This window comes from Rhinopithecus roxellana, chromosome 13 (genome assembly GCF_007565055.1).
Source record: "Rhinopithecus roxellana isolate Shanxi Qingling chromosome 13, ASM756505v1, whole genome shotgun sequence".
Taxonomy (NCBI): domain Eukaryota; kingdom Metazoa; phylum Chordata; class Mammalia; order Primates; family Cercopithecidae; genus Rhinopithecus; species Rhinopithecus roxellana.
In genome coordinates, this window is record NC_044561.1 from 163,579 (window position 1) to 184,367 (window position 20,789).

Below are 20,789 nucleotides of genomic sequence, written 5' to 3' on the forward strand. Positions count from 1 at the left end.
AATGCTGGGCAAGTATAAATCAGTGAGATATGTGTTATTATCTCCCCCATGGTTCTGCCACTTCAGTTTAATCCCTCCTTGGGCTAATACTTAAAGGCACCTGAAAAACTGCAACCTCTTATATGCAGTTCTGCCAATGGCATTCTCATCAATCCACACTTCCATTCCCACTATTTAATATACTACATACATGCTGACTTGGGTAATCCCAACTAATGACTGTGGCAAATCAAAGTCTGTTTTCTTCAGTACCACAGGAAAGGTAAAAATAAAAGAAAGAAAAAAAAATCTCTTTTTGGGAAAGAGAGGATGACTATTACCACAGTTCTCTTTCCAATGTTCCTTCACACATCCCTCTCAGGAATCCACTCTGGAGACCCTAAATATCTCACAGCAACTTGTGGAGGAGGCATACTTTTGGGCACGTACCAGCTTGGGTATTTCTTTTTTTTGAGATGGAGTCCTGGTCTGTTGTCCAGGTTGGAGTACAGTGGTGTGATCTTGGCTCACTGTAAACTCGGTCTCCTGGGTTCAAGCGATTCTCCTGCCTCAGCCTCCCCAGTAGCTGGGATTATACACTTGTATCACCATGCCCGGCAAATTTTTGTATTTTTAGTAGAGACAAGGTTTCACCATGTTGGCCAGGCTGGTCTCGAACTCCTGACCTCATGTGATCTGCCTGCCTCAGCCTCCCAAAGTGCTGGGATTACAGGTGTGAGCCACTGTGCCCAGCCAGCTTGGGTATTTCCATCAGTTAGTTAAAGATTTGTTGGCCCAAGCAACAGCCAATTTACAGCTTCATTTTTATTGATAATAGAAGTCCTAGAAGCCTTAACTTGTAGGTAGGAGATGCCTAATGGTCTATCTGACTTGGGCATCTAGCATCTTAATTTTAAAGCTGAGGTTTTACATTTTTACTGAACATCATCACATTTTGGATGCAGAAAAAAATTCACTAATGACATGGCCTTTGGGAATATTGCTGAAGTCTCAAAAATGTCACTTAAACAAATACTTTCTCCTTTGACCTACAGAATAACCCATAAAGGGATTAAAAGTTAATCTCTCTCTCTCTTTTTTTTTTCTGGACACAGGACCTTGTTTTGTGGCCCAGGTTGGAGTGCAGTGGTGCGATCACAGCTCACTGCAGCCTTGAACTCCTGGGGTCAAGTGATCCTCCCACCTCAACCTCCCAAGTAGTGTGTGTGTGTGCCACCACACCTGGCTAACTTTTAAATATTTTGCAGAGACAGGGTCTTGCTATATTTCCCAGGCTTCTCCTCATTTCTTGTTTCCTTTTTCACCCTGTCTACACCAGACTTCATTTTATGTTTTCTGAATACTGAGCTAGTTATGCAGCATGTAATGAATCAGAATGTGCTGCCATCTTCTGGAAGAAATAAGTACTGACTTCCTTTGTTTTAATCTGTGTTAAAGCTAAATCCCTCTTTTGGATCACAAAGATGATTTCTAAATCTTTTCTTTTTACTTAAAAAACCCCGTGTGTGTATGTGTATATATATATCTATGTGTGTGTGTATATATGTGTGTGTATATATATCTGTATATACATATAGATAGGTCTCGCTATATTGCCCAGGCTAGCTTCAAGCGATCCTCCTGCCTCAGCCTCCTAAACTACTGAGATTACAGGCATGAATCACTGCATCTGTCCCATTTCTAAATCGAATTAGCTTTATATAGGGTAAAAGCCCAGCAGCATGCGAGGTGTTCTTGAGAACTGGGGTCAAGAGAAGGGAAATACCTTGAAGACATTATTTTCCTTAATGTTCTTCATGATTCCCAAGTCTTTAAGCTTCTGTCCTATCAGGGTCAGCATCATGCTGTAGATGTTCTCCAAGCTTGTCCCAGGGAAGCAGAGGGCCAAACAATCTCTCTGGATCTCTAGAACAGCTTCATAGAGTTCTGCCTGAGGTGCAGTGAACCTAGGGACGGGAAAACCAAATAATCTGAACTTAAGATAATCTGATACTCTAAGAAGTTTGCTACTAAGTTTGATTAGAAAAGCCCCAAGATGCTGCTGCTGGGGCACTGTTGATGTTTAATAAGTACCAATCTATCAATATGGCCAGGAGCTCAATCATGTCCTAGGTGCTCAGCAGGAAGGGCAACAATCCTTCAGGCTGGAGCAGCAACACAGTCTCTTCTTCAAATGGTCAGGAGAGACATGAAGTAGGGCCAGAAGAAGCACCCAGCCACGACTGCAGTCAGTGGGCAGACAAGGCTCAGCCGTGATCCTGTCTAATCCCTTACAGCACAGACTACCATTAAAAAAAAAGGCAGGAAAGCCTAGGGACCCACTTCTGACAGGTGAAGCAGATACCATGGGATAAACTAGTCAACATCTGGGCTACTAGTAACATACTAGCACTTAAGTGTCTTTAGAATAACAGTTTCTTTAGCAATTATGAGATAAAAAAGTGACCTGGGATAATATATGATACGTATTCTCACATGCTGTTGATAGGAGTGTAAACTAATACAGCCAATTACATCAAAGGCCTTAAAGATGCTCATATAACTAGAGCTTATAATTCTACTCTAATATATCCGAAGAAAATATTTGAAATTCAAAAAAGCTGAATGTACTAAAATGTTCACTGTAATTTAATAATTGTAAATTATTAGATAAACTCTAAATGTCCTCTAATAGAAGAATGGTTAAATATAATAGCATAATGTACCCATACCCCACCCCACCACAGTATTACTAAATAATTATTTCTGTAACATCTTTTTTTTTTTTTTTTAAAGAGACAAGGTCTCACTATGTTGCCCAGGTTGGTCTGGAACTCTTCAGCTCAAATGATCCTCCTGCCTTGGCCTCCCAAAGTGTCTTTATATACACTAAAATGCATACATTTGAATGGTACAATTTTGACAGATGCATGTACCAAACCTATTGAAGCTGAGGACAATGAACTCCTAAATTCTTCTGAGTCTTCACTGCCAGCAGAAGCGGCCCCTCCACCCCTGTCTGAGAAGGCTAACCCTGCTTTCCTGAAAACCTGTAGGTGTGTCCCTTGAAGTAGTTGCCTTGGTTCTTCTAGTCCCAGCAGTCCTCAAGGCCCAGCGGGCTCCAAGTTAGGTAGAAAGTATGACCCACGAGGAAGTCCACTCCACTCCAAAAAGAACTGCATGAGGGGCCGGGCGTGGTAGCTCACGCCTGTAATCCCAACACTTTGGGAGGCCAAGGCGGATGGATCACCTGAGGTCAGAAGTTCGAGACCAGCCTGACCAACATGGAGAAACCCCATCTCTACTAAAAATACACAATTAGCTGGGCGTGGTGGTGCATGCCTGTAATCCCAGCTACTCGGGAAGCTGAGGCAAGAGAATCGCTTGAACCTGGGAGGCAGACGTTGCATTGAGCCGAGATTGCACCATTGCACTCCCACCTGGGCAACAAGAGTGAAACTCCATCTCAAAAAAAAAAAAAAAAGAACTGCATGAGGTTTCCAATTTCTGACACAAAAATCTGGGAATATGGGTGGGAATGAATATTTATGGTGTGGGATAATGGTAGAAGGAACATAGTTGCATCAGGCAACGTTACTGATATGGGTCTACTCATCAGAGATTCTGGATTCAATGTTGTAGCTGAAGGGGTCAGAAACGTTCTAACAGCTTGGTTGCCTGGCTGGCTGAAACACAAACCAAAAGGTCCTCCACAAACATAAACACAAATGCCACAACTGCTTTGGTATACTGGAGAAGGAATTCTGCCTCAGGACTATAATATAAACCCTGCCTGAGTTTGGACTGAAGTCTGCCCTATAGATTTTGGACGCAAGCCTTATACAGAGCATTTCCATCTCCCCCGAAAGCTTCCTCATGTTCATTTCTTTTTTTCCTTTTTTGAGATGGAATTTCGCACTTTTGCCCAGGCTGAAGTGCTGTGACCTCGGCTCACTGCAACTTCTGCCCCTACCGGGTTCAAGTGATTCTCCTGCCTCAACCTCCCAAGTAGCTGGGATTATAGGCGCCTGCCAGCACGCCTGGCTAATTTTTGTATTTTGAGTAGAGATGGGATTTTGCCATGTTGGCCAGGCTGGTCTTGAACTCCTGACGTCAGGTGATCCGCCTACCTTGGCCTCCCAAAGTCCTAGGATTACAGGCGTGAGTCACCATGTCCATTTCTAATCAATATCCCTACTTTCCGAGGCAAATGCTGTTGTGATTATTTTGACCTTAGTTTGCCTAATCTAGAACATCATATAAATGGAATCATATAATATATACTATTTTGTGTCTGGCTTCCTTCACTGAGCATAATCTATGCTCTGTGCACCACTGCACTCCAGCCTGGAATGCAATAATCTATGCTCAGTGAGGGTAGAAGGATGTCTATGCAGTACATCCATGGTGTTGCTTCAATCAGTAACCAAAAACATTCAATCAGTAATTAAAATGTTCTTTTTTATTACTGAGTGGTATTCCATTGTATGAACAGACCACAATTTGCATATTCATTCTCCTGTTGATGGGACATTTTGGTTGTTATGCTATTGTGAATAAATGCTGTTATGAATGTCCTTGTGCAACTCTTTTTGTTGAGAAATGTTTTCATTTCTCTTAAATACCTGGAATTTGGCTAGGCATAGTGGCTCATGCTTGTAATTCCAGTGTTTTGGCATGTCAAGGCAAGAGGATCGTTTGAGCCAAGGAGTTGCAGACCAGCCTGGGCAACATAGCAAAACCCTGCTTCTATAAAAAAACAAAATATCAGCCAGGCATGGAGGTTGAGATGGGAGGATTGCTCTCTGCCTCAGCCTCCCAAGTAGCTGAGATTACAGGCACGTGCCACCACGCCCAGCTAATTTTTGTTATTTTAGTATGGACGGGGTTTCACCATGTTGGTTAGACTGGTCTCAAACTCATGACCTCAAGTGATCCACTCGCCTGGGCCTCCCAAAGTGCTGGGATTACAAGTGTGAGCCACTGCACCTGGCCTTTTTACAATGTAGTTCTATTCTTCCAGCTGGATAATTTCTTTTTTCTTTTTTTTTGTTGAGATGGAGTCTTGCTTTGTTGCCCAGGCTGGAGTACAGTGGTGCAATCTCCACTCACTGCAAGCTCCGCCTCCCAGGTTCATGCCATTCTCCTGCCTCAGCCTCCCAAGTAGCTGGGACTACAGGCGCCCACCACCACGCCTGGCTAATTGTTTTTATATTTTTAGTAGAGATGGGGTTTCACCGTGTTAGCCAGGATGGTCTCGATCTCCTGATTGTGATCTGCCTGCCTCAGCCTCCCAAAGTGCTGGGATTACAGGAGTGAGCCACCGCACCCGGCCCCAGCTCGATACTTTCTATTTATCTTCAAGTTTGCAAACTTCTGCAGCCTCCAATCTACAGTTAAGTCCACCCAGTGAATTTCCTATTTCAGTTAATGTACTTTTTGGCTTTAAAATTGTCATTTAAAGATTAAAAATTTTTTTATTGTAAAACAAAACACAGATATAGAAAGTCAAATCAATCAAACATAAACCTTAAGAAATTATTTGGTGGCTCTATTAGAAATACAAAAATTAGCTGGGCGTGGTGGCACCCGCCTGTAGCCCAGCTACTTGGGAGTCTGAGGCAGGAGAATTGCATGAACCCGGAAGCTGGAGGTTGCAGTGAGCCAAGATTGCGCCACTGCACTCCAGCCTGGGCAACAGAGTGAGACTCCGTCTCAAAAAAAAAAAAAAAAAAAAAGAAAAGCAAAAAGAAAAAAAAAAGAAATTATTATAAGGTGAATACCAGTCAGACAAAAAAATAAAAATAAAAAAAAATAAACTTGGCAGACTATCCCAGAAGACCCTTCTATAGGTCCCAGGATAATTACAATCGTACCAATAAGTAACCCTCATCCTATTTTTTTTGAGATGGAGTCTCGCTCTGTTACCCAGGCTGGAGTACAGTGGTGTGATCTTGGCTTACTGCAACCTCCACCTCCCGGGTTCAAGTGATTCTCCTGCCTCAGCCACCCAAGTAGCTAGGACTGCAGGCACCTGCCACCACGACTGACTTTTTTTTTTTTTTTTTTTTTGGTATTTTTAGTAGAGACAGGGTTTCACCATGTTGGCTAGGCTGGTCTCAAACTCCTGACCTCAGGTTATCCACCTGCTTTGGTCTCCCAAAGTGCTGGGATTATAGGTGTTAGCCACCGTGCCCAGCCTTTTTTATTTTGGAGATAGAGCCTTGCTCTGTTACCTAGGCTAGAGCGCAGTGACATGATCATAGTTCACTGTAACCAAAAATTTCAGGGGTCAAGTGATTTTGCCACCTCAGCCTCCTAAGTAGCTGGGATTACAGGTGTGCGTCACCATAGTTGGCCAATTTTTTGTATTTTTTGTAGATACAGAGGTCTTGCTGTGTTGCCCAGGCCGATTTTGAACTCCTGGCCTCAAGTGATCCTCCTGCCTCAGCCTGCCAAAACACTGGGATTACAGGTGTGAGCCACCATGCTAGCCGTATCAGTTTGTAGTCAGTTAATTGTGATTTTTTATTTGTGTGTACTGTTATTTACACATGAATTTATTTATTTTATTATTATTTTATTTTATTTTTTTTTTTTGAGACGGAGTCTGGCTCTGTCGCCCAGGCTGGAGTGCAGTGGCCGGATCTCAGCTCACTGCAAGCTCCGCCTCCTGGGTTTACGCCATTCTCTCGCCTCAGCCTCCCGAGTAGCTGGGACTACAGGCGCCCGCCTCGTCGCCCGGCTAGTTTTTTGTATTCTTTTTTTTTTTTTTTTTTTTGAGACGGAGTCTCGCTCTGTCGCCCAGGCTGGAGTGCAGTGGCCGGATCTCAGCTCACTGCAAGCTCCGCCTCCTGGGTTTACGCCATTCTCTCGCCTCAGCCTCCCGAGTAGCTGGGACTACAGGCGCCCGCCATCTCGCCCGGCTAATTTTTTGTATTTTTTTTTAAGTAGAGATGGGGTTTCACCGTGTTAGCCAGGATGGTCTCGATCTCCTGACCTCGTGATCCGCCCGTCTCGGCCTCCCAAAGTGCTGGGATTACAGGCTTGAGCCACCGCGCCCGGCCTATTATTATTTTTTTAAGACAGTCTCACTCTGTTGCCTAGGCTGGAGTGCAGTAGTGCAGTCACAGCTCACTGCAGCCTTGACCTCTGGGCTCATGTGATCCTCCCACTTTAGTCTCTCTAGTAGCTAGGAGTACAGGCCCATGCTACCATACCCAGCTAATTTTTTTCTTTCATGATTATATATGAAATGCTTCACAAATTTGCATGTCATCCTTGCATAGGGGCCACACTAATCTCTGTATTGTTCCAATTTTAGTGTATGTGCTGCTGAAGGAAACACTTTTAAAGTTTTTTTGTAGAGATGGGGTTTTGACATGTTGCCCAGGCTGGTCTGGAACTCCTGGGCTCAAGTCATCTGCCAGCCTTGGCCTCCCAAAGTGCTGGGATTACAGGATGAACCAAATGCCTGACCGAATTTATAATTTTTATTGACATATAATTCATTTATCATAAAATTCCTTCACTTAAAAAAGTGTACAATTCAGTGGTTTTAAGTATATTCACAATGTTGTACAACCATCACTACTACTAATTCCAGAAAATTTTCATTACCATCTCCTCCAAATCTTGTATCTGTTAGCAGTCACTCCCTTTTCCTTGCTTTTTTTTTTTTTTTTTTTTTACAGTTGGGGTCTTGCTCTTTTGCTCAGGCTGGAGTGTACTGGCTATTCACAAGCTTGTTCCCACTACTGATCAGTACAAGAGTTGTGACCTGCTCTGTTTCTGATCTGGGCGTTCAGCCCTCCTTAGGTAACGTGGTAGTTCCCCACTCCTGAGCAGATACCATATTGATGATGGACTTGTTGCAGACACCTGATCAACATAGTGGACTGCAGCTTAGAACCCTTGGACTCAAGTGATCCTCCTGCCTCAGCTTCCTGAGTAGCTGAGACTATAGGTGTATGCCACTATGCTTGGTCATTGTGGGGTTTTTTTCTTTTTATTTTTTTTGCGACAGGGTCTGGTTTTGTCACCCAGGCTGGACTGCAATGGTGCAATCTTGGCTCACTGCAGCCTCTGTCTCCTGGGCTCAAGCAATCCTCCCACCTCAGCCTCCTGAGTAGCTGGGACTACAGGCACGTGCCACTATGCCTGGCTAATATTTTTGTATTTTTTATAAAGACCAGGTTTCACTATGTTGCCCATGTTGGTCTTGAACTCCTGAGCTCAAGTGATCCTCCTGTCTTGTCTCCCAAAGTGCTGGGATTACATGAGGCACCTCGCCTGGCTGTCCTTTGTGTTTTTAAAAATACTTTTATCACCCAAATATTCACCCCAAGATAATTTTCTTTGTGCTCACTTTTAATATATTTGATACACTCATTTGTAATATATTTGATATAACTAAAACCTCTTTTAGTTAATAGGCTCCTCCTCTACCTCTTTTCATTTCCTTGTAATGTATTTGTTAAAGAATCCAGGCTGCTTGACATAGTTTATCAGTCTAGATTTTGCTAACTGTGCAGTTACAGACTGAATGTTTGTGAATTAGGAGGTAATTATTCTGAGGTAACAAATATTACCTAGTGTTTGGTTTTGTTAGCTAGTTGCTCTGTTTATGTGACAATTTGAAAAGTTTGAAAAACTATCCTGCTGCTGCCATCTTCCCAGAATCCCTGGTTCTTTTTAGTTTCTATTTCTCATTGAGATTCTCCATCTGTTCGCTCATTATGTCTACATCTTCCTTTAACATATCTATAACAGCTACTTTAGAGTCCTTCTGCTAATTGGAACATTAAGATCATTTCTCTCTTTTTTTTTTTTTACCTTTTTCTTAAGATGGAGTCTCACTCTGTCGCCCAAGCTGGAGTGCAGTGGTGCAATCTCAGCTCACTGCAACCTCCCCCTTCCTGGTTCAAGAAATCTTCCTGCCTCAGACTCCTCAGTAGCTGGGATTACAGGCGCCCGCCACCACGCCCAGCTAATTTTTGTATTTTTAGTAGAGACAGGGTTTCACGTGTTGGCCAGGTGGTCTTGAACTCCTGACTTCAAGTGATCCACCTGCCTCGGCCTCCCAAAGTGCTAGAATTACAGGCGTGAGCCACTGTACCTGGCCGGGATTATTTCATCATCAGATTTTCTTGAATACAGGTCACAATTACCTGTTTCTTCTCACGTCTAGCAATTTTATTAACTTGGATAGATTCAAACTACAAACTCTGTTTTCACTGGGAAGCAACTAAAATATCTTCTCAGTTTATTCTGCTTCTAGCTGCTGGTATTTTGCTGAGCCTCGTGAGGCCTCCTCAGAACACACAGTTTAGTGATCAGCCAAGGATTTTTAAATATTCTGTATGCAGATTTTGGGGCTCACAGTTTCTGCGAGCCCTTCTCGTCAAGGATTTTCCTTCATCTTTCTGGCTATTCTGCCAGCACCCAAATCTATCCTTTGATATCTTAAATCGATAAGGCTGTGGCTTTCTGCTGCCCAAACTATGTGCACTGGGCAATGTCCACAGGCAAAAAGCCCTATTCACCAACTTTATCCATTATAGTTTTTCTTTTTTTTTTGAGACAGAGTCTTGCTCTGTAGCCCAGGCTGGAGTGCAGTGGTGCGATCTCGGCTCACTACAAGCTCCGCCTCCCGGGTTCACGCCATTCTCCTGCCTCAACCTCCCAAGTAGCTGGGACTACAGTCGCCCACCACCACGCCTGGCTAATTTTTTGTATTTTTAGTAGAGACGGGGTTTTACCGTGTTAGCCAGGATGGTCTCGATCTCTGGACCTTATGATCCGCCTGCCTCGGTCTCCCAAAGTGCTGGGATTACAGGCATGAGCCACTGTGCCTGGCCAGTTTTTTTTTTTTTTTTTGAGATGGAATCTCACTCTGTCACCCAGGCTGGAGGGCAGTGGTCCAATCTTGACTCACTGCAACTTCCATCCCTTGGGTTCAAGTGATTCTCCTGCCTCAGCCTCCCGAGTACCATGCTCAGGCTAATTTTTGCATTTTTAGTAGAGACGGGGTTTCACCATTTTGGTCAGGCTGGTCTTGACCTCCTGATCTCAGGTGATCTGCCTGCCTCGGCCTCCCAAAGTGTTGGGATTAAAGGTATGAGCCACCACGCCTGGCCCATTACAGTTTTTTAAAAATGGACTTTTACCTGGCTAACACAACAGTCTTAGAAAATAATAAGGAGCTTTGCAACCTAACTTGACCAGGAATGGACCTATAGTGTTTCTTTAGTCATTCATTCCAAATATAGCCATATTCCAACTCATACTCCTAAGAAGCAGTGGGGTATGTTACTCTGTAGAAACCCTACCTGCCATTGACTGGCCAGGTACGTGTGATGTCACTCACATAGCCGGAAGACTCACAACCTCCATCCAGAAGCACCATTTCCCCATCCTGGAACAAAGTAAGACAGGTTAAAGTGGATAAGCTCATGATTATAAGTTGTTTCTAGTAATCCTAATCCAAAGTATGCCTTTTTTTTTTTTTTTTTTTTTTTTTTTTGAGGCGGAGTTTCACTCTTGTTGCCCAGGTTGGAGTGCAATGGCATGATCTTGGCTCACCACAACCTCCGCTTCCCAGGTTCAAGTGATTCTCCTGCCTCAGCCTCTGAGCAGCTGGGATTATAGGTGCTTGCCACCCCACCTGGCTAATTTTGTATTTTTAGTAGAGATTGGATTTCTCCATGTTGGTCAGGATGGTCTAGAACTTCCGACCTCAGGTGATCTGCCCACCTCGGCCACCCAAAGTGCAGGGATTACAAGCATGAGCTATCGCACTTGGTCCATTTTTTTTTTTAAAGCTCTAATTTGAAGGACACTAATTGCTGGTTTCTTCTATTTATCTACACAGCATCTAAACTTTTCAGATGTTTGAAACACGGGGCATGTGAAAACAAAACAAAACTTTTCAGATGAATTCACACCGCCTCAAGAAAGTTGGCAATGCATAGTGTTTAAGTGTATAGGCTTTGGAACCAGATTCCTTGGGATTGAATTACTAGGTATAAACATTAGCACATCATAAATATCACTATTATCGGTTTTTTTTTTTTTTTTGAGATGGAGTCTTGTTCTGTCGCCCAGGTTGGAGTGCAGTGGCCGGATCTCAGCTCACTACAAGCTCCGCTTCCCGGGTTTACACCATTCTCCTGCCTCAGCCTCCCGAGTAGCTGGGACTACAGGCGTCCGCCACCTCGCCCGGCTAGTTTTTTGTATTTTTTAGTAGAGACGGGGTTTCACCGTGTTAGCCAGGATGGTCTCGATCTCCTGACATCGTGATCCACCCATCTCGGCCTCCCAAAGTGCTGGTATTACAGGCTTGAGCCTCCGCGCCCGGCCTATTATCGTTTTTTTAAAGAAAAAACACCCCATATGCTTTTGCTTTGTTGGTATATGAAAAAAGAAAAAAATAATCCTATATACGTTGGTATGCTGGGCCTTATTCAAACACAGCCACCCTTAAACATTTAACCTTGGAATATCAATTCCCTCTTTTTTTTTTTTTTTTTCGAGACAGAGTCTTGCTCTGTCACCCAGGCTGGAGTGCAGTGGTGTGATGTCAGCTCACTGCAACCTCCGCCTTCTGGGTTCAAGCGATTCTCCTGCCTCAGTCTTCCAAGTAGCTGGGACTACAGGCACACGCCACCACGCCTGGCTAACTCTGTTGGCCAGGATGGTATCGATCTCTTGACCTCGTGATCCGCCCGCCTCAGCCTCCCAAAGTGCTGGAATTACAGGCATGAGCCACCGTGTCAGGCCCCACTCCCCTTTTGCTCTCCATCATAATACATGTGGGGAAAGAAGAAAACTTTAAGTATATCTCTAACTTTCTAATTGTCATGTTATGCTGAAATTACCTCTCTATGCCCGTGAAGACAGAGTATATATTATTCATATCTAAGTAAGTACAACATTTCACAAACAGTAGAATAATGAGTAAATAACATATAGTAACGGCAACTTAAAATAATGGATGTGATTTTTCGTTTTTGGTAAAAGATGGAATAAATTTCTGCTAGTAAGCAACTAAATCCTGGATAAAATGTATTTTATGAAATGTTGACATTTTTTTTGAGATGGAGTCTTGCTCTATTGCCCAGAGCTGGAGTGTAGTGGTGCAACCTCAGCTCACTGCAATCTCTGCCTCCCAGGTTCAAGTGATTCTCCTGCCTCAGCCTCCCGAGTAGCTGGGACTACAGGCATGCGCCACCATGCCCAGCTAATTTTTTTATTTTTAGTAGAGACAGGGTTTCACCATGCTGGCCAGGATGGTCGTGAACTCCTGGCTTCAAGTGATCTACCTGCCTTAGCCTCCCAAAGTACTGGGATTACAGGCATGAGCCACTGTGTCTGGCCTATATTTTATTTTTTGTTTGAAGACAGGGTCTTGCTCTGTTGCCCAGGCTGGAGTGCAGTGGCGTGATCACAGCTCACTGCAACCTTGAACTCCTCAGGCTCAGATGATCCTTCTCACCTTAGCCTCCCAAGTAACTGGGACTATAGGCGTGTGCCATCATGCCTGGTTCATTTTTGTATTTTTTTGTAGAGAGAGGGTTTCACTATGTTGCCCAGGCCAGTCTTGAACTCCTGCGTTCAAGGTATCTGCCTGCTTTGACCTCCCAAAGTGCTGGGATTACAGATGTTAGCCACCTCACCCAGCCTATGATATTTATGAGTTAAAAAAAATTCCTCCAAACTACATATAGAGTATACAATTTGTATAGAGTTTATAAACAAGCAGTAGCTAATTAATACTGTTTGGGGAGTCCTATGTATGTAATACAACTATTTCTTAAAAGTCAAGGGAAAAACAAAATTTAGGTTACCAGTTACCTTTGAGGAAGTGGGATGGGACAGCGTAAGGGTAGGTGTGCTTTATTGCTACTGTTCTAGCTCTAAAATTGACTGCCTGGTTTATGGGTAATTTTTGTTTTTGTTTTTTTAAATTATGCTATATAATTTACATGTTTCCTATATTTTTTTCTTTTGGATTTATTGAATACCAAATCAGTAAAGAAATGGACTTAGTAAAGGAATACACAATTCCTTCACTTGTATAGTCACATGGGAAGAAAATCATAGAAGATATGTTCCCTCACAGCTAATAGCCATTTCTTAAAGTCTTTCTGCCCAGAAAATCCGCTTGGCTCACTGTTGTTGCTGCAAGTCCTTAGAGAATGAGAGTTATAGCGAAATGAGCAGAGGCTTTAGAGTAGAATACTTGGCTCTGCACTAATACGTTGTTTAAGGTTTTTAAACATTTAAATATTTATTTATTTATTTAGAGACAGAGTCTTGCTCCGTAGCCCAGGCTGGAGCGCTGGAGTACAGTGGTATGATCTCGGCTTACTACAACTTATGCCTCCCGGGCTCAAGCAATTCTCCTGCCTCAGCCTCCAGAGTAGCTGGGATTACAAGCACGTGCCACCACACCTGGCTAATTTTGTAGTTTTAGTAGAGACGTGTTTCACCATCTTGGCCAGGCTGGTCTCGAACTCCTGACCTCAAGTGATTCACCTGCCTTGGCCTCTCAAAGTACTAGGATTACAGGCCTGAGCCACCACACCTGGCCTATGTTGCTTTATTTTTTAAAGTTCATTTTCCTCATCTATTAAAAAGTCGTATTAATATTTGCTCCTTTCTAACATAGCTAATTTAAGGATAAAATGAGATAATGTCTGTAAAACCATTTATAAGCAATAAAATACTTTTAAAATGTCAGCTAATTTGTGAAAGCTGAAGGTTAGGGGACCATGAGGTTAGCAGGTTTTCTACTAGAGTATCTGGACCTAGTGGGAGTAGCACTGAGGGCATTTCACATACCTTGATGAGTTGATTATTCTTCACATAGTGCAAAGTGTTTGACCGATTACCACCAGCCACCACAGGTGGATAGGCTAAGATGTCTGCACCACGAGCCCGGCATTCAAATTCAAACTGTGAAAAACAACAGCAAGGTATGACTCAAAGGGTTTCTGTAGGGCTGCCCCAGCCCAGGCTCTCTTCAACAGCCCATACCTCCATACCAGTACTTATCTTAAGTCATTACTGGAAAACTATTCATCATACCTAATCAAACCTTTTATGCTGTAATTTCAGTCCATTTCTTTTATTCTAACCCCATGTACTATAATCTATGTTAAGTATACTCTTTTATTCCCATAAATCCTGTTATTTCAACCATATTATTAAATCTGTTCTTTTTTCTTTAGTGTTCTCTAAATTTCTTATAATCTTCAAATTAAGTCCAGAAGACAGAAAACTATGATGAAGGCTGAGCCTTGAAATACAATCATGTAAGGTTACTATTTGTTTATTCTTATTTAGCTAAACACTGAAATGTGACTTAAATTTTTAACAACAGGTCTAAATTACTAATTCCAATCTTTCAAATAGCTACGAATCTAAATGCTCTGGAAAAGTGAAAAAGGATGCTAGGAAAATTGCAGTCCTACTAATTTCACTATGTTCTAGGATACAGGATGGAGCTGGAGGTTGGTGAGTATCTGCTACTATCTACAGCACTTTCTCAACCTCTATTTTTTTTTTTTTGAGACACGATATTGCTCTGTCACCCAGGCTGGAGTGCAGTGGGGCAATCATAGTTCACTATAGCCTGAATCTTCCAGGCTCAAGTCATCCATCCACCTCAGCCTCCAGAGTAACTGGACTATAGGTATGTTACCATGCCCAACTAATTTTTTTAAATTTTTTGTAGAGATGAGGTCTCAGTATGTTGCCCAGGCTGGTCTCGAACTCCTGGGCTCAAGTGATCCTCCCATCTCAGCCTCCCAAATTTTACAGGCATGTGCCACCACGCCTGTCCTCAGCCTTTTTTTTTTGAGACAGTCTTGCTCTGTTGCCCAGGCTGGAGTGCAGTGGCATGATCTTGGCTCACTGCAACCTGTGCCTCCCAGGTTTAAGTGATTCTCGTGTCTCAGCCACCTGACTAGCTGGGATTACAGACATATGTTACCACACCCAGCTAGTTTTTGTATTTTTAGTAGAGATGGGGTTTTGCCATGTTGGCCAGGATGGTCTCGAACTCCTGGCCTCAAGTGATTCGCTTGCCTTGGCCTCCCACAGTGCTGGCATTACAGGCATGAGCTCCACGCCCAGCCCTCAGCCTCTTTTTGACATTGACCTAAACAGTATTACTTTTGTCACCTCGCATTGCTAAATGTTCCCTTCATCATCATCTGTTCTACTTTGCAATTTTCTTCCTTTAATTGTAACACAGTATATTTTAGACTTAAAAATGACCAGTGATATTTCAGAAACAAATACTCTCCAATGACATGCTGGTCATCACTATCATGAAAGCAAATTGCACTACCATTTCTGCAAATCAAATTACTTTATTATATTCACCTCCAACAAGACAGTGAAGCTAACCATCTGAATCTCACCTTAGCATAAAGAAAGCCTTCTTCCACAGGGGCTTTACTGGCAAACATGGTTTCTATGAAAGCCTGCAAAGAGAAAGAAGGATGAAAAGAACATGATCTCATTCTATGTTGCTTACTCGAACATTCAAAATACTGGAGCTCAGGCCGGGCGCGGTGGCTCAAGCCTGTAATCCCAGCACTTTGGGAGGCCGAGACGGGCGGATCACAAGGTCAGGAGATCGAGACCATCCTGGCTAACACGGTGAAACCCCGTCTCTACTAAAAATACAAAAACTAGCCGGGCGAGGTGGCGGGCGCCTGTAGTCCCAGCTACACCGGAGGCTGAGGCAGGAGAATGGCGGGAACCCGGGAGGCGGAGCTTGCAGTGAGCTGAGATCCGGCCACTGCACTCCAGTCCGGGTGACAGAGCGAGACTCCGCCTCAAAAAAAAAAAAAAAAAAAAAAAAAAAAAAAAAAAAAAAAAAATACTGGAGCTCAAATGAAAAGCACCTTTCCCCACAATTTTGTCAGCCTGAAGTTGTGACTTACTGGGGATAATAATATAGATTTCTGAAAGGAAAACATTTTGCTTTGATGTGAATGTGTCCCCTCCAAAATTCACGCTGCAATTTAATCCCCATTGGGGTGATAGTAAGAAGTGGGGCCTTTTGGGTAGTGATTAAATCTTGAGGGTTCTGCCCTCATAGATGGGATTAGTGACCTTATAAAGGGGCTTGGGGGAGTGAGTTTGGCCCCTCTTGGTTTTCTGTCCCTTCTGCCATATGAGGATACCTAGAGGGTGTCATCTATCAGGAATGTCCCTTCACCAGACACTGAATCTGCTGGCACCTTGACCTTGAACTTCCCAGCCTCCAGAACTTCGAGGAAATACATTTCTATTGCTTATAAATTATCCAGTCTCAGGTACTTTGTAATAGCAGCACATACTAAGATACACATTTGTTATTTACATAACAAAATGCCTCAATAGCCCCATGTATGAAATTATGGATTGAATGGTCTAGTCTACATCAAGGTTTCCCAACCTCAGTACTACTGACATTTGGGACCAGAAAATTCCTCGTGGGAGAGCTGTCCTGTTCTATATAGGATGCCAGAAGCATTCCCAATTGTGACAACAGGACATTACCAAAATGCTCCCCAGGGGACAAAATTGCTCCCCAGCGAAAACCACTGGCCTATAGTATAAGTACTTTTATTAATTCTCTGTGATAACCACACCATATGTGTGTGCATTTTTTTTTTTTGAGACAAGAGTCTCACTCCATCCCGTAGGTTGGAGTGCAATGGAGTGATCAGAACTCACTTCAGCCTCAAACTCCTGTACTCAAGTGATCCTCCCACCTTACCCTCCTAAGTAGCTGGGACTACAGGTGCACGCCACCATGCCCGGCTAATTTTTAAATTTTTTGTAATTTTTAATTTTTTCAGCCTCCTAGGGTGGCTCACACCTGTAACCCAGCACTTTAGGACGCTGAGGTGAGAGGATCGCTTGAGCTCAGGAGCTCGAGACCGGCCTGGACAATATAGTGAAACACTATCTCTCTAAAGAAAACAAACAAACAAACAAACAAATAGGCCGGATGTCATGGCTCACGCCTGTAATCCTAGCACTTTGGGAGGCTGAGGCGGGTAGATCATGAGGTGAAGAGTTTGAATCCAGTCTGTCCAACATAGGGAAACCCCACCTCTACTAAAAATACAAAAAATCAGCTGGATGTGGTGGTGTGGACCTGTAATCCCAGCTACTCAGGAGGCTGGGACAGGAGAATCACATGAACCAGGAGGCAGAGGTTGCAGTGAGCCAAGATCGCGCCACTGCGCTCCAGCCCGGGCCACAGTGCAAGACTCTGTCTAAAAAAAAGAAAACATGAAAACATTTCTTAGTATGAGGTAATGGCATTGCCAAAATGCCCAGTAGAGTAAAAGCAAGTGGGGCAATGGTGGGAATATTTGCATGGCTTGCTCCCTCTAGATTCAAATCTTTCCTCAAATGTTACCTCCTCATAGAGGCCCTTCCTGACTATCCCATCTAAATTAGCACCTTCCATCACATTTCATCCCCCTTCACTGCTTTGTTTTTCTTCATAGCATTTAATTCCACATGACTTCATGTCGTTTGTTTACTGTCTCTCCTCCACCAGAATATAACTGTGGAGAGTGAGCGTGGATAGTCTATTGTGCTCACTAACGTATCTTCAGAACCTAGAGCAGTGCCTGGCACATAGTTGGTACTCAGTAAATATCTGCTGGATAATGAGCAATTAACATCAATTAAAGGGGCCGGGTGTGGTGGCTCATGCTTGTGATCCCAGCACTTTGGGAGGCCCAGGCGGCGGATCACAAGGTCGGGAGATTGAGATGATCCTGGCTAACATAGTGAAACACAGTCTCTACTAAAATACAAAAAAATTAGCTGGGCGTGGTGGCAGGCACCTGTAGTCCTAGTTACTTGAGAGGCTGAGGCAGGAGAATCGCTTGAACCTGGGAGGTGGAGGTTGCAGTAAGCCAAGATCATGCCGCTGCACTCCAGGCTGGGCGACAGAGCGAGACTCCAAAAAAAAAAAAAAATTAAACAACTGGGTGTGCTGGCTCACGCCTGTAATCCCAGCACTTTGGGAGGCTGAGGCAGGTAGATCACTTGTGGGCAGGAGTTTGAGACCAGCTTGGCCAACATGGCGAAACCCTGCTGTCTCCACTAAAAATACAAAAAATTAGCTGGGCATAGTGGTGGGCACCTGTAATCCCAGCTGCTCAGGAGGCTGAGGTAGGAGAATCACTTGTACCCGGAGAGTGGAGGTGGCAGTAAGCTGAGATTGCAACAGTGCACTCCAGCCTGGGTGCCACAGCAAGACTCCGTCTCAAAAAAAATAAAAAAATAAATTAAAGGACACTTGCACACACAATCACAAATACTGACAAATAACTTATTCAGCACCATATTTTTAGCATGAAACATAAAAAATATGGCAGTCCTAGTGGCTTCACTCACTCAAAAGAGGGATTTGTCTTTTTATTAATTTTGCTTTTAACCCTTCTTGCCTGGCATAGATAATTGTTGATGTCATGGCTTAAAAAAATTTTTTTTAAGAGATGGGGTCTTGCTATGTTGCCCACACTGGAGGGCAGTGGCTATTCATAGGCACAATCATGGTGCACTACTGCCTTGAACTCCTGGGCTCAAGCGATCCTTCTGCTTCAGCCTCCTGAGTAGCTGGGACTATAGGTGCACACCATTGTGCCAGGACAGTCGTGACTCTTTCAAACCGTTATGTAGACTCAGGAGGATAGAAAAATTCCTCTTCCTTCCTAGGTGATCAAATGCCTAATCTTGCTTTGCTTCTTTTTGTAATGAATGTGCCTCCTATGAGTCAATTTCTTTACAGAGCATTCCAGGTACACATGATACACAGTTCAAATGCTACCTACCCTTGCTATATGCTTGATGTCCTTCCAGTAAAGATCAAGAGTTATGATTGGCACTTCTTAAGATTGTCTTGTCACAACGTAGTCCGCACTCCCAATAAAGATTTAACACTCTTACTTCACTAAGTGCTACCTGAATGTATTTTGACTGTTAAAAAATGTAAAATGGGCTTTCTTTGCATTTCACCCTGCATCTCATAATCAGAACACATCATAAATGAACACTGTAAATCTAATGGAGAAGGGAGAGTAGAGAGAAAAAGCATTTCACAAACCATTTCATGAAAGGTGTGTGTGTGTGTGTGTGTGTGTGAGTGACAGAGAGAGATGGGGAGAGGCAGCCCTTAACATTGTCCCATGGATCGTTTCTTAGCTTCCTTATTTTAAAAATCAGTGGCCAGGCGCAGTGGCGCAAGCCTGTAATCCCAGCACTTTGGGAGGCCGAGACAGGCAGATCACGAGGTCAGGAGATCGAGACCATCCTGGCTAACACGGTGAAACCCTGTCTCTACTAAAAAAAAATACAAAAAACTAGCTGGGTGAGGTGGCAGGCGCCTGTAGTCCCAGCTACTCAGGAGGCTGAGGCAGGAGAATGGCGTAAACCCAGGAGGCGGAGCTTGCAGTGAGCTGAGATCCGGCCACTGCACCCCAGCCTGGGCGACAGAGCGAGACTCTGTCTCAAAAAAAAAAAAAAATCAGTGATTTGAGGCCGAGCGCAGTGGCTCATACCTGTAATTCCAGCACTTTGGGAGGCTGAGGCAGGTGGATAACGAGGTGAGGAGTTCCAGACCTGCCTGGCCAAAATGGTGAAACTCTCTCTCTACTAAAAATACAAAACTTAGCCGGGCATGGTGGCAGGCACCTGTAATTCCAGTTACTCGGGAAGCTGAGGCAAAGAATTGCTTGAACGCGGGAGGCGGAGGTTGCAGTGAACCTAGATCGCACCACTGCATTCCAGCCTGGGTGGGCTACAGAGTAAGACTCTATCTTAAATAAATAAAAGGAATGGTTAAGGAAAACAAGAATGTTTAACTTTGGAAGACTAAAGGTAGAATATAAAGAAGCAGGCCTCAAATGTTTGTGTGCTATTATGCTATGAGGCTTAATTCCAGCAGGTCTGAAATTAGCCTGAGCTGTTTTGCTAAAGTTCTGTATGACACTAATTCTGGTCAAGGCCTGAAGCATACTGATAAACAGTGTTGCAGGGAGTTTCAGAGCAGTTTGTATTAGCTTGTCAGTACTTGATAACAGATCAATGCTTTGTACTGGGTCTCCATGAGCTCGCCAGAGGGCTTTACTGTTACATAGCAGGGATATGCCTATGTGACCAAAATCAGAAATCCTAAGTGAGATTCCATTTTAGGCTCTTGGGTTCTGAGGTGTTCTGGGCATTCGTCACTGGTTCCTGGTCTGTGAGAGAACCACCAAGCCCTTACCTAGGGAGAAAAACAAGAGCCTGCACCTGGCTTCTCCAGACTCCTTGCTGTGAGACAGCCACAGGCTGTGATACGTATCTTTAACTTTAATGCAGTTGCTCTATGAAACCTTTCTCCTGTAATGACTGTGTATTTGTAAGCACTGTCTCTGGGTCTTCTTTAACAATTGAACTCTAACTGCCACTTAGAAGTAGGAATGTTGGCCAGGCGCGGTGGCTCACACCTGTAATCTCAACACTTTGGGAGGCAGAGGCAGGCGGATGATGAGGTCAGGAGTTTGAAACCAGCCTGACCAACATGGTAAAACCCCATCTTTGCTAAAAATACAAAAATTAGCCAGGAGTGGTGGTAGGCGCCTGCAATCCCAGCTACTTGGGAGGCTGAGGCAGGAGAATCGCTTGAACCCTGGAGGCAGAGTTTGCAGTGAGCAGAGATTGCGCCAATGCACTCCAGCCTGGGTGACAGAGAGAGACTGTCTCAAAACAAAACAAAACAAAAACAAAACAAAGTAAGGAAA

The 20,789-nt window shown here is 43.7% G+C and overlaps 1 protein-coding gene and 1 non-coding gene across 2 annotated transcripts in view; both read right to left on the reverse strand.

Moving 5' to 3' along the window:
- XPNPEP3 (X-prolyl aminopeptidase 3) overlaps positions 1–20,789 on the reverse strand; it is a 70,615-nt gene that overhangs the window by 2,575 nt on the left and 47,251 nt on the right. Inside the window, exons 5-8 of the mRNA XM_010377647.2 lie at positions 15,411–15,473; positions 13,825–13,938; positions 10,311–10,396; positions 1,766–1,946 (exon numbers count right to left, since the gene is read on the reverse strand). Coding sequence (XP_010375949.2) covers positions 1,766–1,946; positions 10,311–10,396; positions 13,825–13,938; positions 15,411–15,473 — 444 coding nt within the window. The remainder of the gene's footprint in view (positions 1–1,765; positions 1,947–10,310; positions 10,397–13,824; positions 13,939–15,410; positions 15,474–20,789) is intronic.
- On the reverse strand, positions 7,224–7,327 carry LOC115893005. The gene has a single exon (XR_004052968.1). It is a non-coding gene; the product is annotated as a U6 spliceosomal RNA (small nuclear RNA).